General features: G+C 40.9%; 2 protein-coding genes across 2 annotated transcripts in view; both read left to right on the top strand.

Annotated features, from left to right (window-relative positions):
* CENPE (centromere protein E, 312kDa) overlaps positions 1-209 on the top strand; it is a gene marked incomplete at its 5' end in the record, with an annotated part of 37,735 nt that extends 37,526 nt beyond the window's left edge. Inside the window, one exon of the mRNA XM_010288924.1 lies at positions 70-209. Within this exon, the coding sequence (XP_010287226.1) occupies positions 70-167 (98 nt within the window). The remainder of the gene's footprint in view (positions 1-69) is intronic.
* Positions 210-5,062: 4,853 nt separating this feature from the next.
* Positions 5,063-20,438, top strand: BDH2 (3-hydroxybutyrate dehydrogenase, type 2). Its single transcript, XM_010288922.1, has 9 exons — positions 5,063-5,137; positions 6,692-6,770; positions 9,934-10,030; positions 10,460-10,568; positions 16,667-16,727; positions 17,392-17,505; positions 18,039-18,097; positions 18,795-18,887; positions 20,231-20,438. Exons 1-9 carry the CDS (start codon positions 5,066-5,068, stop codon positions 20,282-20,284), a joined length of 738 nt encoding a protein of 245 aa, XP_010287224.1. The 5' UTR covers positions 5,063-5,065; the 3' UTR covers positions 20,285-20,438.
* The last annotated feature ends 313 nt before the right edge of the window (positions 20,439-20,751 follow it).

Raw genomic sequence — 20,751 nt, 5'->3', positions numbered from 1 at the left:
GCTTATTCCTACTGCTTGTCTAACTGGGAAAGTTAAAGTGTTACTTCAATGTTCTTGTCTTCTGTATAGATACGCGACCTGCAGGAATAGAGCCCACAGAAGAACATCTTAAGCACTGGTTTGGAACTTCAGAGAAAGATAAAGCCCCTGATTGTACCACCCAGTAAAGGTGCTCTGTTGTAAGCTGCTTTTGCCGTGGCTACAGCCAGAATCTGCATATACAAAAGACAATTGCTTCAGGTCAAAAGCCATCAGCCTTTTCCACAAATTGTGGGAAGAGCTCTGGTGGCATGCAGATCCCTTGCTGTCTTGGAGTTGCTACTTCCCACAATTGGAAAAGCTGGAATAAAAGAACAAAAATGGAAAAGCAGTCATGTTGCCCACAACTTGCTGATCTGATGAGGTTCTACTTTGGTGGGTTTATTTTTTTTTTATGTCAAAGAAAGAAAAGCCAACGTATTGAAGGAAAAAAAAAAAAGGAACAAGGAAGGGGCAGGAATGGATCACAAACTAATCTACTGTGAAACTTGTCAATCTTAAACTTTTCGTTCTGTCATTCCTAAAGCAGCCCTCTTCTGGGTGGTTGAAATTTGTATGTTCAGACTGCTGTTGAGTTGCAAAGAACTGTACTTTTTGTTTCTCAGCATATGGTTTTTATACCATGCTTTCTCTCAGTCCACAGAAACTGCATTTTCACCACAACTTTAACCCCTCTATCTGGACATTGCAACTGAAGTTACTAATTTTCTGTTTGTAGGGCACACAATCAAGAGTTTCTCTTAAATGCCCTACAATATTTCTGCAGCTCAGCCAATTATGGTGCCAAGAGTAACTTTGTATTTTGCGTCGTCTTTCAACATACTTCTAGTTCCTCTCTGAAGTTGGGTATTGGATTTTTTTAATAGTAAGCAATGGACCTGATGCTTTCCTGCTACTGCAGTGAATGGAAAATAAACTGGATGATCAGGACTGCAAGATGGACTATTTTACTAGCCTGCTTATCTGCATTGAGGCCTATTTTTGTTTGTTTTGTATAAGAAGGTTTGTTTTGACAATAAACTTTAATGTGCTAAGTATTTAAAAATATTTTTACTGATCGCTTCACTTGTGCTATGATCTAAGATATTCAGTGTCTAAAGACTCTTGTAGTAATCTCACCAATTCCATCATTATTTTGCTTCTTTCCTGTGTCCTCTCTAACTTTCTGCAATAACTACTTTGTGCAGAAGTTTACTGTTGCGCAAGTCTGTGTCACAGATGTTTTTGTTTAATTCTTCTTTCTAACTGAATCTTTCTCTGTAAGGAAATGTTTGAAGTCTAAAAGATAGATACTCCTCCCTTTCTTCCCACACGCCCTCCGCTGCCAGCTAAAAAGAATTTTCGTATTCAAAACCTGAGGAGATCAACTCTGTTAATTAAATCATCCTCGTGAGACGAGAAAGTCATACCTAACAAAGATAACTGCATCAAAAGCATCATCCTTATTTTATAGGCATAAAGCTCTAAATGATGCTAGGTCTCTTAAGTACTCTGTTCTGGGTTACCCAACCTGATAAGCAAATGGTTATATTGACATGTTCCTGGGCATTCAGCAGTTACTGGAATTGGAAGAGTTTCACAAGGATTATTCACCTGATGGAGGTACTTCAGAGATCTTTAATATAAAGAACCAACTATCTATTTACCTTGAATAGGTGAAAACTCTGCCAACTACTGTAACTACTAAAAAATTGCAAGTATTTATCTCTAAATCTCTAACCTGGAATGTATTTTGGGAAACTTTTAAAGATACTACTAGCCAAAAATACACAGGTTCTAAATACCGTTACCGAGTTCAACACTGCAGTGTCTCCTTTCCATAGGTATGTAGGAGCAATTTATTTCCTGACAGTGGTAAGTGCAAAGTGCTGGTGTTTGTGTGGTGGATCTTTTGTTTTGTTTTGGAGGTTGGGTGGTTTTTCTTTGGTTTGGGTGAGGTTTTTTTTCCATTTCCCACTATGGTTGAAAGAGATTTCCTTTGGCTACCAGGTTTGGTTTTTTTTTTCCATTCCCTGCATTTCAGTGTTCTAATAAATTAATTCAACTGACTTCCTCCTTCCGGAAGGGAGAACCAAGGGGCAGGGGGTGTGTGTGTGTGTGTGTGTGTGTGTGTGTGTGTGTATCTCTCTCTAACTTTTATATACAGTTTCAAGGCGGGAGGGGGAATGTTAATGATTGCTTGCCTGGATCATTTCTAGATTTGGAGATTTTTCTGGTTATTGAGCTGAAAAACAGGAACCTGTTGCAACAAGTACAGGTCTGTGTCTGAATTTAGTAGGCAAAAGGTTAGGGACAGAAGGATAAATGCTTTTAGAAAACCTAGTCATTAAAGATTTTGTTTACTGGGGAGATGATTTACAAAGCCTTAGAAAGCTATCATAGTTTAGCAGAAAGACAAGATAACTTAGTATGACTGAACTTCGTGTATGTGTGTCCCAGTTCACCCACAGAAATGGCTTTTCTGAGAAAAATGGGCCCAGCTGAAGTTCAGGCAGGGCTCCAAATTCTTTAAGAATGCTATTAGGGTAGCTTTAGGTCTGGTGTGAGCTTATAACTAAATTAGTTTGTCCTAGAATTTTCCAGTCTGATGATATTAACTCTGCCTTAACAAATAAGTTAAACCACTAGATACTATGACAAACAAACAAAAAAAAAACCCTAAAAATAACAAAACTCATCATTCAAGTGTTGTCCTAGTTTGGAATTTGATAGCTTATATTGATAAAGATGGATTCCTTGGGAAAAACATGTTTGTGGCCTTTTTTGGTGGGAATCCTGATGATTTTTTGAATTCCTCAGGGAGAATGGACGGCTAATGCTGCTGATCCTTTTTTGTCCTTTCCTGTGCAGAAGAAAATCACACTTTTAAAATTGAGTTTCACTAGATGGCAGCATCTCAATGTTTCAACAGGAAATTACGTTCATATATAGAGAAACTTACCAGTTAGACTACAAATCCCAACAAGCACAGCAAAAAAAAGCATAAGACTTCCTTTTGTACAAAGGTCAGCAAACATAACAAGCTGTTTGAGATCTCTTGGTGAGTGACTATATTAATATTTATTTCTAAATGTGTCATAAAATCAGTGTGGCAAATGTTCATAAAAACTATCTGTTAGATTGAAAAATGTATTTATAGTGCATTTTGCTTCCAAAGTGTTAAGGTGATTTCGGGGAGTACTCTGACGGGTTTTTTTCCACTGAAAAGATGTATGTGACGACAAAGAAGAAGAGTGAGCTTCCTCTGCCTCGCATGAACACTTGAGCTCATTGTTGAAATACTCAGGACTTGCTACAATTAATAGAACCTTTCCCAGATTTTTGTGTTTGAGGAATTGCATTTTGGAAACTTTGTACCTTGGAGAGACAGTGCAACCTAGTTGTGTGTGTAATCTCATTTTGCTCAGTTAATTTGGTATTTTTCACCTTTGCTAAGACAGGCCCAGTCTCACATAACCTTATATAGCATTGAGCGGTCTTTTTACTACCCAGCCTAAAAAGTGATTTTAAGTTATTTTGCTTTTTCCTAACTAGAAAGGTACATCTTGGTTACTGTTTGCATAGGAGACTCTTGTTTTGTGCTTTGTTTCTTTGTGTGTGTGTGTCTGTGTGCTTGTGCGTCCCAATTATGGGCGGAAAACCTACAGTGAAAAATTTCAATGTCTTGAAATGCAGTCTGTAACTCAATCTGTCTTTAAATCAAAAGAAATAATGTTTTGCATATTAGAACAGAAAGAATTTTTCAGATAAACTGCTTCAGAAGCCTCATTTGTTGAATATGTAGCCTTCAAGGAAACCTTAGTATTGCCGCAACTTTTGTCAGGAAAAGGTGCGGAGGAAATGGAATTTCTGGTCAAAATCAGAGAAATTATTAATCTGGTTTGAGACGTAGGACACTAAATTCGACTCCGTAACCTGAGTCACAGCATGGATTTGAGCATCTCTAGATGATAGCATTGGCTGCTAACCTAGGGGTTAATCTATGCCTATGTTCTGGCATCTTAACTTCTCAGTGGAGTACTCGGTATGTTGGATTCATGTATATGTTTAAAGACTTCGGCTTCTCAGGACACCTTTCTGCACTCATAGCTACATAAACAAATTTTGCTCTGTGAATTATAAAAGTGCAGAAAGCTTTGCTTATTGAGAGCCCAGTTACCGAACCAGGTATCGCACTCTGACTGGAACACAGTGACCTTACTTTTTAGACAGTTCTCTGAAACATCGTATTAAGTTTACTCCTTAACAAAAAAGCCTACTGGAACACTTTGAATCCATAGGAGTGAGCGGATGGCATTTGCTTTTACTTGTTTACATGCTGTATTTCTTTTAAACATAATGTACCATTTGAAAGTGCTTGGGCAGAAAAGGACTACATTTTGCCTTTTGGCTGCTACACATTGAGTAAGGTGGAACCTCCTAGAGACTTTCTACTGCTTGCCTAAGCATGCTCAGTAGTTCCCTGAGAGCAAGCAACATGAGAGAGGCAAGATAGAACAAAGCTTCATTCCCCCCCCGGCCTTGTTGGAGCTGGGAATCTGCTGTGCTGGAAGATTCCTCGGTCAATTCAGAGCAGACACCAAGGCCAGGGTATTGTGTGGAATTTATTGCAATCTAGGAAGTTGAAGAGTTTATAGTTTGAGAGGAGTAGAAGAAAGACCTTTCTAAGAACACCATGGACCGTGGAAGCACTAGATTACAAGTTATTGTACTTCTGTTTCATTTTGACTTTTTTTTCCCTATTTAAGGAAAATAAAGTCTGGCTTCTGTTATAATAAAGCTTGGCTTTTGAGCTCAAATGCCTTTTGATCTTTTTGAGGCTCTTACTTAGGGGGGGCGGGGAGTTGAGGCAGAACCCTGGATGACTCATGGTCACACTGCAGCCAAACAGGACAATCTGTGATACGATTTGATGGCAGAGGGTACTCTGAATCACGTCTGGTTTTTGGAATGCGTTTGTATCTGATTCCCAGGGAGTGTTGTTGGCTCATCTTTGTGACACCTTCAGTCTGCACAGGTCAGCAGTATGGGTCGGCTTGATGGGAAGTTCATACTCCTGTCTGCAGCAGCGCAGGGGATTGGACGAGCAGCTGCTATAGTAAGTTGGAAAATATTTGTTGTCCTGTACCTGAGCTCGGTCTGTAATGCTAGCTTGTCCAACGACACCTGCACCAAACAAGTGCTTGAATTAATAAACCACAGATAAGAAGCCAGAACTACCCGTCGAAAAATTTAGGGAATAAAATAGTCGCTATACTGTACCATGCATGCTTTGTGCTGTTTCAGTTTCTGAAAGTCTTCAGCTCTGAGAGTGATGTTAGGCAAGGATAAAGGCAAGATTTGAGAACAGCTGCAACTGCTTTTCTAACAATATATGGTTGGTACTGTCTGTACCTTTAATCCAATATGTCTGCTGCTTTGTTCTGGGAGAAGATAAGGAGGATAGAGGAAATATTTCCTGTTATAAGGTGGATACTGCAAAGATCCCCTACAGTAAAACCAAAATATTTTATCTACATTAATAGTTGACGTAACCATGTCTACATGATACTAATAATGCAGCTACAATGTTGTTAACAATGAGCAACTGCGAGAAATCCTTTACAAATTTTATTCAATTACTGTTAAACAGAATTCAACATATGTATTAACTTTCTGGTTACCTTTTAATTCCTTTTGACTAGTTCTTCCCCTGCTACTTCCTTCTGTAGCAGATAAACCAGTAGAGTTACCTCAGTATCCCTGCAATGTAGTCAACAAGCCAGGAAAAGCTCCTGTGAGTAGGATCTTTGCCAGACTAGTTAGTTTCTCATACACGCAGTTAAGAATGCAGAAGACTGCTGATCTTGGCACTCACATTAAAATGCTCAGTCCAAGGAGTAGGCAATCTTCCTGATGATTTCACTTTGTAAATACCCAACAAGCCACGGAAGGCTGGCGTGTTGAACACCACTATCCTCTGAAGCTGCACTTGAGACACTTACTTTGAAGATTAGGGGCTATAGGCTGAGATGTCAGAATACTTTTAACGTGGAGGTTACTCTGTTAGCATGGCTGTTGATTTATCAGTAATTACAATGCAGAGAAAGCAGGTTTTGAAGGGTGCATCAAGAATGAAGGAGTATCTCTGCTTAAGTATTAAAGAAAAGTCATGCTCTGTTTAATATTGCTCTGTTCCAATGATTTGGAGGAAAATTATTTTCCTAAAGCTTATATACCACTATTCTTTTTTTATGACTCATGTCTTTACCTGTCAAATCCCATAACTTCATTTAAATCCAACAATACAGACAATTCTACTCCTACATGTTTGTAATGTGCTTGCTAGTGCACATGGAGCTAGTAAGGGCAATAATAATACCACTTGTCTTAGTCTGGTTACTGGTTTTATACTTCATTTATGGATTCTTTACCTTAGGGAAAAGATCTTGAATCCGTCTTTTATCATGTATAGTTACTTAGTTGTGCCCAGGATGTGTGGTAATTGATGTCCATTACTCCCTGACATGCCCAGAATGACAAGTGAGAGATCAGCTGCCTTCAGCCAACTTTTCTTCCGAGCCAAAAATGAAATGAGAAGAAAATGGATTTTCTTTCTGGTAAGATCTGAAATATCTAAATATAAACTGATTCTCTTACTTGTATTTTTCAGACTTTTGCTAAAGAAGGAGCCAAAGTCCTTGCTACAGACATCAATGAGTCTAAGCTGCAAGAACTGAAGAAATATCCAGGTAAAAGACTTACAGTTGGCATTAGTTCAGCTCTTGGAAGTTTTGTTGAAGACTGGCTGAAATATGATTTGAGGATAGGGCAAATTTCAAAAGGCCAGTAAAAAAGGAAAATGTCCAGACTAATTCTTTAGATGTTGGCATTGCTTTATTCTGTGGTGTGGAATGGCAGAGATTTAGCATGTAAAATACTACAACATCAGCACATCAGACAGTATTATTCCAGGCATGTGGAATAACTTTGAGTTTCTTGTGTCACAGCAGCAGTTGATTTCTGCTTCCCAGAACAGCACCCATTTCAGTTACCTTTTGAGATCTCTAGGCTAGTTGTCAAACATATCATTCTAAAAGGCATGGAATGCTTTTCTCTGATCACAAGAACTAACATCCAGCTATATAAAAAGTAGATATAATGTCTTGCATTTCCATGGTCTATACTTACGAAGGAATGTATTAAAAGTATAGCTGTCTAGTAGAATTTTTATGTCTTCGGAAACTAACTCCACCAGTGCTAGATAAGCCTGTTTTGTTTGTACAAATGCTCATGCCTGAAGGTTGCTTTCCTACTGATATCACAGGAACATACTTCAAGGAGCAGGTTTTGCATAGCTGCATTTCTTAATCATAAGTGACACAAGTATGGGACATTATATTAAAAAAATTATCTTTTCTATCTTGAAATAAAAATTAAGAGTTGCATATATTTTAAAACTGAAAGGGCTTCCAACTTAATTTGATGGAAGGAAGTGGGTTTAATGAATTCCTATTACAGGGTGACAGTCAAATACACAAAAACACTTTTCTCTGGCACAGCTTTTAGTGTGAACATCGGTCTCTACTGACTGGAGTTTACCACCAGCAATTCCTTAGGAATTCCTTTAGGACTTTCCAGGTTCATTCTGAGGGTGTTTAGGAGAGTGTTACATTTTGAACTGTGCATTTTTTCCCTCTGCTAGTGTGTTCAGAAGGAAAGGGGGAATTTTCAATATACTCTGAGCCATTTCCAGCCTTTTGACATGTGATTAGGTAAGCTGTAATTCATCAAGGCACGTTGTGGTCTTTGAATTTTATCCAGGAGAGGTAATTCCAGTGCTGATGTTAATCACCAGCCTGTAGTCTAATTGCATCATTATACACAAATCTCTTTAAAAGTGTCTATATCATTTAACTAAGGCATATACAGCCTGTTCATGGTCTTGTCATTTTGGCTTCAAAAGAAACAGGTTTTTATCCATTTCAAATCAAATTCTCCCATAATTTAGACATCACTCAGATGCTTTAGACAGCTTTACAGTATGTACACTGGATGAGACCTCTGGAGGCCACTTAGTCCTGCCTGCTGCTCTCGTTAGAGCAGGTTGCTTAGGGCTGTGTTGAGTCAAGTTCTGAACATCTCCAAGGATGGAATTTCCTCAACAAACTCTGTAAGCCCCTGTTCAAGTGCAACTGCTATCATGGTTTTAAAATTATAATGATATTTTAAAAAAACAACCAAACAAGAAAAACCCACCAAAACTCACAAAAACCAAACACGTTACATTCGGTCAAACTTTCTTATGTTCCAACTTCTTTTTACTGCCTTTCATCCTTCCACTGTGGGCCCTGGAAGTCTGGCTCCATCTCTTCTACAATCGCACCAGGTAGTTGTAGATGCTTACTAGACTGTGTGTCACTAGTTGCACATGACTAAATTGTGTGCTTAAAACAAACAAACAAACAAACAAAAAACAAAGAAAAAACCAAAAAAACAACACACCACACAACCAAACCAGAACCGCCCCACACTGTTTGGGGCACAGGTGTGTTCTGCATGTCCCTCTACCCTAGATGCAGGATATGCTGTGATGAGGCTGTGGCAAAAGGGTGATCAGCAGCAAGTCTTAGTGCCCTGGGAGCCTAATTGTACCTGCTAAGGGAATTACTGGCGTATACCCTGACTACTCCTTTGCCACTCATCCAGGTTTCCTTTGGATGAAAAGCTCATGTATTTGAGAAGGGGATACAGCTCAATCTTTACATGCAATATGGAGTGAGGGTGCAGGAAACATGTATCATGAAGTATGCCTATTCCATAGTAAGCATTCAGCCTTGACATGGGTGAGAGAAGTTAGTTGTGTTAGATTGCTGGAAGATACTTAAGTAAAATGAGGTAAAATAACACTTAGACTATATCATATCTATCATATATATTACAATTCATCTGGAAGTTCTTTTACTTAGCTCTTTCCACCTCTGTCCCAGGAGTGGCACTGCTGTGGTTGGCCCTAAGGCAGTTCTGTTAGAGGGCCTGATTCTATCAAAAAGTGGCTGGAAGAGTTCTGCCTGTCCCTGTTTTGTAGAAATTATGTGTCTCAATCTTTCAGAGGTAACTTCTCTGAACAAAATATAAGGGTTGTTTTTTGTTATCAGTGTCTTGAAGGTATGGCACAGGCACAGCTCATGCTATAAGCACTGACAGTAACAGCTGTCAGAGGCTGAAATAAGTAGACGGTTATAGTGAAAAGCAGTGAGATTCCAAGCCTTCTTTTGTTTATAAACAAGTTTACAAATACAATGCTTGCTATGTTTTTGCAATTAAATAATTGCTGTAATATCATTCCAGGTAATATGTTAATGTCTTATGTAAAATCACTTTTCCTCATTAGTTAAATTATATAAAGCTGATTCATAATATCCTCAACTACACATGGATAGATGGCATGTAATGTGACTGCGAGTGTGTGACACATGTAACTAGTTCCAAGTAATTATTATTCTATAACGGCATGACAGCTTGTTATGATTATACAGGTTCTATAACTCCTCAGTTTGAGAGTAGAGTGGAATTCAAATTTATTGGAATTTATTTTTATGGTAAATGATGTTAGCTCTTTTGCTTGTGTGATGCTGTATGATAATCAAATCAGTTGATTTCTTTCTAATTCCCTTCTGAAATTTTAAATAGTATGACATGCTGTCCACTGCTGTCCCAATTTAACCATTACACTAATTTAATCATTAAGTGTAATTCTCACTCAGTGAGTGTCCATGTCTTGGTGCACCTCTGAGTGTGGATCGTTCCTGGCAAGCCACTGGCTTGAATTGCAGGTGCAATCCTCAGCACTTCAGAAAAATAAACTGCTGATCTTTAGCCAAATACAGCGAAGCAAATACCGTGTTTTTCTAGGCATTCAAATACGGGTTCTGGATGTCACCAAAAAGGAGCAGATAGAAAATCTGGCCAAGGAGATTGAAAAGATTGACGTCCTCTGTAACATTGCAGGGTAACCAGCTTTTATTTGATCCTATTTTTCCAGTTTTCCCTGTCCTCCAGAAGTACTTTCTTTTACTTAAATGTCTTTTCTTTCTTTTGTTTTAATGCATTTTATACCTTTAATACAAACTTTCATGTGTCTTCATCAAAACAGAATTTTTTGTGCGCAGCCATGTTACCCAGACCAAGATAGGATGGCTCTGGCATTAGTTGTTTTCCACACTCTGTGGGTGCCCTATACTATGGCACAGGCACAGCTGTGTGAGTGTCCCTCCTAGCACAACAGTGAACAAAGTTGATGGTCTGCTACTACTCGACTTTTTTTTTTTTATTTCCCTATTCCTAAGCATTTCTTTGCACATATCGAGTCTGCCCTGTGCATAAAAAGCCATAGAAACGTAAACCACAGACAGTAATCCATTTCATGCGCTTATTCTAGGTTTGTTCATCATGGAACTATTTTGGACTGTGAGGAGCAAGACTGGAACTTCACTATGAACCTCAATGTTCGCAGCATGTATCTAATGATCAAGACATTCCTTCCGAAGGTAAGGCTTGGCTTGCTCATGATTTTTAGTCTCTGCTGCATTGTATTTAAAGTGAGAGGTCTTAAGTTGTTGCTGCTGTGACAGCATGGAATTTGAGATAAAAATGCCCGTGTGCAGCTTTGGGTGGGGAGGCCCTTGGATTATAGCGATCCTACTCTAAAGCATTCTCTGCACTGTGTAATCCTTCAAGTAGACAATTTATCTAAAGGATATTGTAGAGAAGACTAATTCAGGGGTTTTGCCCTATGTAATTTGTAACTAAACCCCTTCAAACTCAGAGCAGTGAGGGAGCCATTGAATACAGTGCTACCATATTATACTATAGCACACAGCTACACACTATCACTGCTACAAAATATTTATAATTAATGTATATTAACATGAATTTTATGGAACTCTGGAAACTATCTTGTGAAGCAATTCAGCGCCACTGATGCTAACATGCTGGTCATATCAGAACAATTCAATTAGTCTAGCAGTTCGAGGGCACTTGTGTTTGATGTAATAACTAGGTTTGGGGCTACAAAAACTTGTGGACTGAATAAGGCATTTGTATTCCTGTAAATGCAAAGGCCAGATGTGAAAGCTGTGACCATAACTGGATGACGACTGCTCTGAAAAGTACTGTTCTAGTCCTTGGTTTATTGGTTGATTTGTTTGTTTGTTTGTTTTCTTAGCTGATCTTCATTTTCAAAGGTTATTTATAACAACTTTAGGCATCTCAGGTTTTGGGATGCCTAAAACTGTTATAATGTAAAAAAAGTTAGCTACAATTCAAAGATACTAGAGAGTTGTGCTATAGTCTTCTCCAAAGCAAGAAGAGTTTGAATGGGATCAGTGAATTACTGCATTAGTAGATAGCATGAACAGATGTCTGTGTAGCATAACTTACTGTGGTGACAAGAGGGCAATGATTCCGAGGTGGCTATCTAGGAAAAAAATCCTTCCCTGTCATAGTCTTCATCCCTGAGATGACTTAGGAAAACCTAGTGAGAATTGCAGATTCTGCTTCAGTGAATAGATCAAAAAGATATATGCACCGGTTCATGCCAATTAAGCTTTGCTACCCTGCGTATCAATTGCATGTAGGGCTGTTGTGCAGGTGGTAGTGGGCTGTTTTGCTGGACCTGCAGATAACAAAATAGTTTGCATTTGAATGACGTAAGTCACCGAGGCGAGTGGCTCCGATGCTGGCAGGATGCGCAGCAGAGCACTCCAGCGCTGTGCACAGCAGGGTTCCCAAATCAGGGAGGTCTCCAGGGGAGCAGAGAGAGCTGCCAGGAGCCTGCAGCTCATGCCACAGGGGCTGACAAGACGTGGACAGGGCCAGGAGCAATGGCGGCCAAGCCCCCACACCTATAAAAGAAGCCCCTGGAGAGCACTGGTAAACAGGGCATGGTGCGTCAGTTCATGCAGAAGGGCACTGAAGCTCTGCCAGCTTGACCAGGGAGCAATGGTATCCACTCAGCAGAAAGCCGTGGCCTCTCTTAAGCTCTGCACCTGCCGTGACCGACAGAGCTCCGGTGGGAATATGCAGACACCCAGGTGTCAGGCCGCAGTCTGTGCCCTGCTCTTCACGCCAGTATGGGACAGCAGCAGCGAGCACAGCTGTGAGAGCTGCGCACAGGTAGAGGAACCCCTCTGCTTAGTGACAGAGCTCTGGGGAGAGGCGAGCAGGTTGAAGAGTATCAGGATGGGTGAAAGAGAGGCTGACTACTGGAATCGCACCCTGCCTTCCCTAGGAGAGGCCCAATGGGCAGACAGGACGCATGATACAGAGGATTGATTCCCTGTCCTCTCTGTGCCTGGATGAACACAGTGACTTAAAGGATGGGGGCATAATGGTGACAAGTTCCTGCCTGGAGCAGCAGGTGCATCTCCTCTGTGACTACCCCACCTTCCCTGGTGCCCTCGCATAATAGGTAGGAGGTTCTGCAAGTGGAACCAAACAATAATGAGGGCAATGGTTCATCTAGCTTGCAAGTCTTGCCAAGGTTAAATTGGCTATACCCTGTATCAAAACTGCTTCCAAGAAGAAGACAGGTCATTGTCGTAGGAGACTCCCTTCTGAAGGGAACAGAAGGTCCACTATGGAGATCAGACCCACTTACTTAGGGAAGTCTGCTGCCTCCCTGGAGTCCATGTTAAAGATGTGAAGAGAAAATTTCCTGTCCTGGTATGGCCCTCAGGTTATTATCCATTATTGATTTTTCAGGTAGGTAGGGATGAGGTTGCAACATGAAGTCTGAGGGCAATCAAGAGAGACTTCAGGGCCTTGGGATGACTGGTTAAGGGATCAGGAGCACAAGCAGTGTTCTCCCCTATCCTTTCAGTTGCAGGGAATGATGAGGGAAGAAACAGGAAGAGCCAGCAGATCAATACCTGGCTCTGAACCTTGTGTCACCAGCAGAATTATGAGTTTTTTGATCATGGGTTGGAAGTGGAACCAAACAATAATGAGGGCAATGGTTCATCTAGCTTGCAAGTCTTGCCAAGGTTAAATTGGCTATACCCTGTATCAAAACTGCTTCCAAGAAGAAGACAGGTCATTGTCGTAGGAGACTCCCTTCTGAAGGGAACAGAAGGTCCACTATGGAGATCAGACCCACTTACTTAGGGAAGTCTGCTGCCTCCCTGGAGTCCATGTTAAAGATGTGAAGAGAAAATTTCCTGTCCTGGTATGGCCCTCAGGTTATTATCCATTATTGATTTTTCAGGTAGGTAGGGATGAGGTTGCAACATGAAGTCTGAGGGCAATCAAGAGAGACTTCAGGGCCTTGGGATGACTGGTTAAGGGATCAGGAGCACAAGCAGTGTTCTCCCCTATCCTTTCAGTTGCAGGGAATGATGAGGGAAGAAACAGGAAGAGCCAGCAGATCAATACCTGGCTCTGAACCTTGTGTCACCAGCAGAATTATGAGTTTTTTGATCATGAGTTGGTTTACATGACACCAGGCCTGCTGGCGACAGATGGGGTACACCTGTCTCAAAGAGGGAAAAGGATCTTTGTACAGGATTTAGCAGGGCTCATTGAAAGAGCTTTAAACTAGATTTGAAGGGGAAAGGGATAAATCCAGGCTTGCTAGAGATAAGCCTTGGGGTTGCACACAGATGTTTGAAGGACAGTGCGCTAGTGAGGTCCTTCGATCTGCCATCTTAGTGGAGGTAGGGGATGGAGACCCAAGCTGCAGCAAAGACGCAAGGGTTATTGACGTGTTAGAAACCATGGAAGTGCCTGAGAATGGAATTAGGGCTTCTCCCTCCTCAAAATGGTGGTGGGATAAATAGCTCAACTGAAGTGCACCTACACCAATGCATGCAGCATAGGCAACAAACAGGAGGAGCTGGAAGCCATTGTGCAGCAGGAAAACTAAGATACAGTTGCCATCACGGAGACGTGGTGGGATGACTCGCACAACTGGAATGCTGCAATGGATGGCTATAAACTCTTCAGAAGCGATAGGCAAGAAAGGAGAGGCAGTGGGGTAGTCCTGTATGTTAAGGAGTGTTTTGATTGTCTAGAACTTATTGATGGTGATTATAGGGTTGAGTGTTTATGGGGAAGAATCGGGGGAAGGCCAACAAGGCAGATATCATGGTGGGAGTCTGTTGTAGACCACCCAACCAGGATGAAGAGGCAGGTTAAATATTCTATAAGCAGCTGGGAGAAGTCTCACAATTGCTATCCCTTGTTCTCATGGGGGACTTCAACTTACCAGGTGTCTGCTGGAAATAGAGCAGAGAGGAAACAGTCTAGGAGGTTCCTAGAGATAATTTCTTGACAGAGCTGGTAAGTGAGCCAACTAGGTCCAACCAGGAAGGCTGGACCTGTTGTTTGTGAACAGGGAAGGACTTGTGGGTGATGTGATGGCTGGAGGCCATCTTGGGCATAGCGATTACAAAATGATAGAGTTTTCATTTCTTGGTGAAGTAAGGAGGAGGGTCAGCGGAACTGCTGCCTTGGACTTCCAGAGGGCAGACTTTGGCCTGTTTAGGAGACTGGTTGACTGAGTCCCTTTGTCCTGAAGGGCAAAGGAGTCCAGGAAGGCTGGAAATTCTTCAAGAATGATATCTTAAAGTCACAGGAACAGGCCATCCCCATGTGCTGAGAGACAAGCTGGTGGGGAAGAAGACTGGACTGGCTGAACAGAGAGCTTTGGCTGGACCTTGGGGGGGAAAAAAAAGTAGAGTTTATGACCTCTGGAAGAAGGGGCAGGCAACTCAGGAGGACTACAAGGATGTTGTGAGGTTATGCAGGGTGAAAATTAGAAGGGCCAAGGTCCACCTAGAACTTAATCTAGCTGCTGTGGTAAAAGACAATAAAAAAATTGTTCCTATAAATAAATTAGCAACAAAAGGAGAGCTAAGGAGAATCGCCATCCTTCACTGGATGTGGGGGAGAAACATAGTGACAAGGATGAGGAAAAGGCTGGGGTACTTAATGCCTTCTCTGCTTCAGTCTTTAATAGTAAGACCAGCTGTTCTTAGGTTACCCAGCCCCCTGAGCTGGAAGGCAGGGACTGGGAGCAGAATGAAGCCCCCATAATCCAAGGGGAAATGGCTAGCAACCTCCTACACCACTTAGACACACATAAATCTATGGGTCTGGATGGGATCCACCCAAGGGTACTGAGGGAGCTGGCAGAAGTGCCCACCAAGCCACTCTCCATCATTTATCAGCAGTCTTGGCTAACCAGGGAGGTCCCAGTTGACTGGAAGTTAGCAAGTGTGATGCCCATCTACAAGAAAGGTCGGAAGGAGGATCCGGGGAACTGCAGGCCTGTCAGTCTGACCTGAGTGCCAGGGAAGGTTACGGAGCAGGTTATCTTGAGTGCCATCACACGGCACATACAGGACAACCAGGTGATCAGGCCCAGTCAGCATGGGTTTATGAAAGGCAGGTCCTGTTTGACTAACCTGATCTTCTATCACAAGGTGACCCACTTAATAGATGAGGGAAATGCTGTGGATGTTGTTTACCTGGACTTTAGTAAAACCTTTGACACCAGTTCCCACAGCATTTTCCTGGAGAAACTGGCTGCTCGTGGCTTGGATGGGTGTACTCTTCGCTGGGTAAAAAACTGGCTGGGTGGCTGGGCCCAAAGAGTTGTGGTGAATGGAGTTAAATCTGGTTGGCAGCTGGTGTTCCTCAGCGTTCAGTATTGGGGCCAGTTTCATCAAGGATCTGGACGAGGGGTTTGAGTGTACCCTCAGTAAGTTTGCAGGTGACACCAAGTCGAGCAGGAGTGTTGATCTGCTGGAGCATAGGAAGGCTCTGCAGAGGGATTTGGACAGGCTGGATTGATGGGCTGAGGCCAAGTGTATGAAGTGCTGGGTCCTGCACTTCACTTGGATCACACCAACCCCATGCAATGCTACAGGCTTGGGGAAGAGCAGCTGGAAAGCCCCCTGGCGGAAAAGGACCTGGGGGTGTTGTTCAACAGCCATCTGAATATGAGCCGGCAGTGTGCCCAGGTGGCCAAGGCAGCCAACAGCGTCCTGGCCTGTATCAGAAATTGTGTGGCCAGCAGGACGAGGGAAGTGATTGTGCCCCTGTACTCGGCACTGGTGAGGCTGCACCTCGAATACTGTGTTTAGTTTTGGGCCCCTCACTACAAGAAAGACATTGAGTTGCTGGAGCGTGTCCAAAAAGGGGCAATGAAGCTGGTGAATGGTCCGGAGTGCAAGTCTTACGAGGAGCAGTTGAGGGAACTGGGGTTGTTTAGCCTGGACGAAAGGAGGTTGAGGGGAAACCTTATCACTCTCTACAACTACCTGAAAGGGGGTTGTAGCAAAGTTGGTTTTGGTCTCTTTTCCCAAGTAACAAGTGATAGGGCAAGAGGAAACAGCCTCAAGTTGTGCCAGGGGAGGTTTAGATTGGATATTAGGAAAAATTTCTTCGCTGAAAGGGTTGTCAAGCGCAGGAGCAGGCTGCCCAGGGAAGTGGTTGAGTCACCATCCCTGGAGGTATTTAAAAGACATGTAGATGTGGCACTTAAGGACATGGTTTAGTGGTGGACTTGGCAGTGCTAGCTTGACAGTTGGACTTGCTGTTAAATGTCTTCTCCAACCTAAACAATTTTATGATTCTTTTGCAGATGCTTAAACAGAAATCTGGAAATATTATAAATATGTCTTCTGTGGCATCTAGCATTAAAGGTCAGTAGCTTGCTAGAGTTCGTTATCTCAAACTTAAAATTATGGGAATGCAAAATAAATATTGCACAACTTTGAATTTAGAGGTTATTGCCAATCCTGTGGAGGGATGCAGCTAAAAAAAGAAAGTGAACACATCAACTCATACACGCAAGGAAGATGGAAAATTGCAGAAACACTAAGATCCTTGCCTCTGAGCTTTTGAATCTGTCCTGAATGTTTTGTAGCATCCTCTTTATCAGTTTGTATTAACTAAAAAGGAATTACTTCCAGTGATACCTTGCTACGTATGTTCTTCAGAGAAACAAGGAAGAAATGACAATTACATAAGTGGCATAGCTATGCTTCCCAAGGAAGCCTGATGGTGACTAACAGATGGGTATCTGCTGTTCCTAAATCCTTGTTTGCTTTGTTAACTTTTCTAGACTACTCCCCAAACTTATACTGTTGAGAGATTGTGTGCTTTGCTCTGGTGTATGCCTGAGTAGAATTCTGGCAGCCAGCATTCTAGTTAGCCTGCCCTTAGGGAAAGACTACAGGTGCTACAGCAAATGCTGGAGTCCAGAAGCAGGTGTATATTGAACAAACTTGGCTCTCTTTTTTCTTTCCCCTTCCTGTTTTTTTTTTTTTAATTTGCAAAATATGTTTCTACACTGCCTTCTGTTAGGAGTTGTGAACAGATGTGTATATAGTACTTCAAAGGCAGCAGTTATTGGTCTAACAAAGTCTGTGGGTGCTGATTTCATTGAACAAGGCATCAGATGTAACTGCATATGTCCTGGTAAGTATTCTTACATTATTTTGTAAACTAGGAGCAGATGCTAAGTGGTCAGATTTAGCTTAACCTTATTAACAAAGAATAGACTTACAAAGTGGAACTAAAGTTCCCAGCAATCTAAAGGAACAGGACAATGCTTGAAACATTCTGAGATTTAAAATAGAAAAGTTGTTACTTTGGTACTGTATGTTTAGTCTGTTAACCCAGCACATGCGCATTATATATGCATTGCACGTTATTTGAATGTTTATTTTCAAAGATATAGTCTAGGAAGTTAGAATCAGGCAAGGGCTAGCTAAGAAGCTAGCCACTGTTGAACATTCTGAAAGGTATTGAATCTAATTCTCAAAAGTCTGGCCTTCTATTGAAATTTAGAATCCTATGCTACATTGATAGTTCTGCAGTCTTTCTCCTGAATCACATTATGAAGATACACATAAGTGTTAAGATATACAAATAGAACCAATGAACTGCATTTTTTTGTCATGATTGTTGATACAGTTGATTTTTAATATTGAATTTAAAATTTTGTTTAGGAACTGTTGACACACCATCTTTACAGGAAAGAATCCGAGCCCGGCCTAACCCAGAACAGGTGAGAAAGCAGTTTATTAATTTGATCATGTGCATACATATGTTTTAACTCCCTTTAAAAAAAATAAAATATATAGTGCCACTTCTGCCTGTATTCAGGAATGTCCCATATTTCAAAGGAGCAATGATAACAAAACAGTAGTGTCTCCTTTGACAGTTTGGTCAGTTTGTACTCAAGACAGAAGTCTTAAAATGCCACAGAAGGATACTATTGCTTAGTGAATACAGAGGGACTGTCATCTATGGAAGCATTTACAACCATTGGTTACAGTATCTAGTGCAAAAGTAGAAGACGTTCTACTGTGGCACGTGGCAGCCACAAACTAGTGCAAAATCATGATAGAAAGGGCATTCTGGCCTATGCATTTCAAAATTATTACTTAACCATACTGACTAGGTAACTTTGAGCCCTTGTTTGAAGAGCCTGGGAATATCTACCACCAAAGGAAGAAGAACTTATGTTGGCTTTATTCTGGAACCAGAGATTTAGGTCCAGTCTCCTACTATTTTTCAACATGAAATTCATACCACTGTTAATATCCTAATTTCTTTTTCTAGCCTAAATTCCCTACTCAGTGTACTAAAAGAAGTCATGACTTATGGCCTGTTTCCAGTATTGTTTTGTACATGTCATACTAATCGGGCTAAAATAATTGGGTTTTTTACTTTTTGTGTACTAAATGCTGTTGTATATCTAGGCATTGAAAGACTTTCTAGCCAGACAGAAGACTGGTAGGATGGCTACTGCTGAAGAAGTGGCCCATCTCTTTGTGTACTTGGCTTCTGATGAAGTAAGTATGGAACAGTAACATTTCCTGTCACAGAATGCCATGCTACTTTGCTGCTTCACAGTAGAGAGAATTTGTTTTAGGAGGATTTATATTGTCTTTGAGCTGGATTATTACAAAAATAAAAAAAAATATGATCTTTTACTGAGTTTAACCTACAATACAAAAAGTGCTCTGAATGTTGATAGTGACGAAGGCATTATGTATATGCTACCACAGCCCAGTGGTTTCATGTCATCTGAGCAAACTGACTGACCCCAAACAATTCTGAATGGTAGGAGAAATGGGCTTGTCTGCTTTCCCAAGTTTGCACCACAGCTAGATCATGTTTTAAGGTGGCAGAATTAGTAGTCATCACCTACGTTCACTATTAAAGAGCAAATATTTGCATAGAACTGCTGAAGGCTTTAGCAAAAAGGGCTAATGCTCTGATTGAATCTCCCCTTTCAGTGTAAGGAAGACAATAGACCCACCGAGGTTGTTACACACCAAACTTTTAATGGCCACTGCAAATACCACCAATACTAATGCGCGCACATCAAGGTTATTTCAGGTGCCGTAAATTTACTATGAATCTAAAATTGGACCGGATTCCTCTGGACTTGTCCAGCAGTCCTACTGAGCATAGCACAATACTTCAATGGAATTAATTCAGTCTTAATGTTGCTATCTATCAGTAATCTGTTTATAATTTTCATCTTTGTTTTAGTGTTTCTGTAAAGCTACTAATTTTTTTCCAGTCTGGTCATAGGGTTTTCAACCGTGTGTAGACAGAATTACAGTTTTCCAATATATTCCAGTATTCTTCAGTACTGACATCAAGGAGAATGTCAACAGGTCAGTTGCTTACCTCACTATCTGCATCATCTAAATTTTCAGTGAGGTCCCCTTGTAATTATTGGCTGACCTGGTGAGATTCTGCTCAGTTGAACAGAGCTAATAACATCATAGTGTGAGCTATTATTCCTGCAGGTGCAATAGCACTTCAGGACATGGTTTAGTGGGCATGGTGGTGCTGGGTTGATGGTTGGACTTGATGATCTTAATGGTCTTCACCAACCTTAATAAGTCTGATACCTGAAGTCTAGCTTATGTGAATTTGTACACTCAGGATGCATTCTCATATTAATGCCTCTAATAATACTTTTGTTACACTCTCCTGAGTTAGCTGAAAGGCTTCCATTTCAAACTTTGTTTATATTCTACTTATTCAGATATTTTTGTAAAACAAAAAATTGTTTGTATAAAAAGAAAGCATTTTTTGAGTTTAAAGAAAAAGTGTTTCCCTGTAATTAATAACCATGAAAAAGTAGTTAAAATCCTTGTTACTTTTTATGTAATTTCAGTCTGCCTACGTGACTGGTAATGAACTGATCATTGATGGAGGATGGAGCTTGTGATCGACCCTACCTGCAAATGGAAATTCATACCATGAAAGGCAAAAAGTGAGGATCATGTTTCTTAGTTAAGATAGCTTGCAAAGGTTTAGATCACGCACATGATGTCTTTCAAAACAAATCTGGTGCATTTTTACTGCTGTATGATCTCTTTCTAGATTGATCTTACTGATTCACTTTTCCCTAAATAGTGAAACACTGGAATAAAACATATGTCATGTATCTTCAATTTATGGTAACTCCAAAAACATGAAAGAATAGCAATTTAATGTTTAAGATTTCAGAAGGCAAAGAATATTATTTAAGGTACAAGATCAGAGTTGTGTTTTGAGCAGATCTGAGTGAAAGGAATTAAATACTACCTTTATTCTCACCCTGCAAAGCATGTGGAAGCTAAAAATTCATAATTAGATTTCCTACTAGCACTGACACACTATCCAGAGAAAACAGAGCAACTACTATTTAATCAG

Source organism: Phaethon lepturus, unplaced genomic scaffold, assembly GCF_000687285.1.
Source record: "Phaethon lepturus isolate BGI_N335 unplaced genomic scaffold, ASM68728v1 scaffold3056, whole genome shotgun sequence".
Taxonomy (NCBI): Eukaryota; Metazoa; Chordata; class Aves; order Phaethontiformes; family Phaethontidae; genus Phaethon; species Phaethon lepturus.
This window is presented reverse-complemented; position numbering and strand designations above follow the sequence as displayed.

Excerpts from the sequence above, each read along its gene's own strand:
- BDH2 (XM_010288922.1), top strand. The coding sequence starts at position 5,066 with ATGGGTCGGCTTGATGGGAAGTTCATACTCCTGTCTGCAGCAGCGCAG. Across the intron at positions 10,569-16,666 it reads TCAAGACATTCCTTCCGAAG|ATGCTTAAACAGAAATCTGG; the intron begins GTAAGGCTTGGC and ends ATTCTTTTGCAG. Across the intron at positions 18,888-20,230 it reads TGTACTTGGCTTCTGATGAA|TCTGCCTACGTGACTGGTAA; the intron begins GTAAGTATGGAA and ends ATGTAATTTCAG.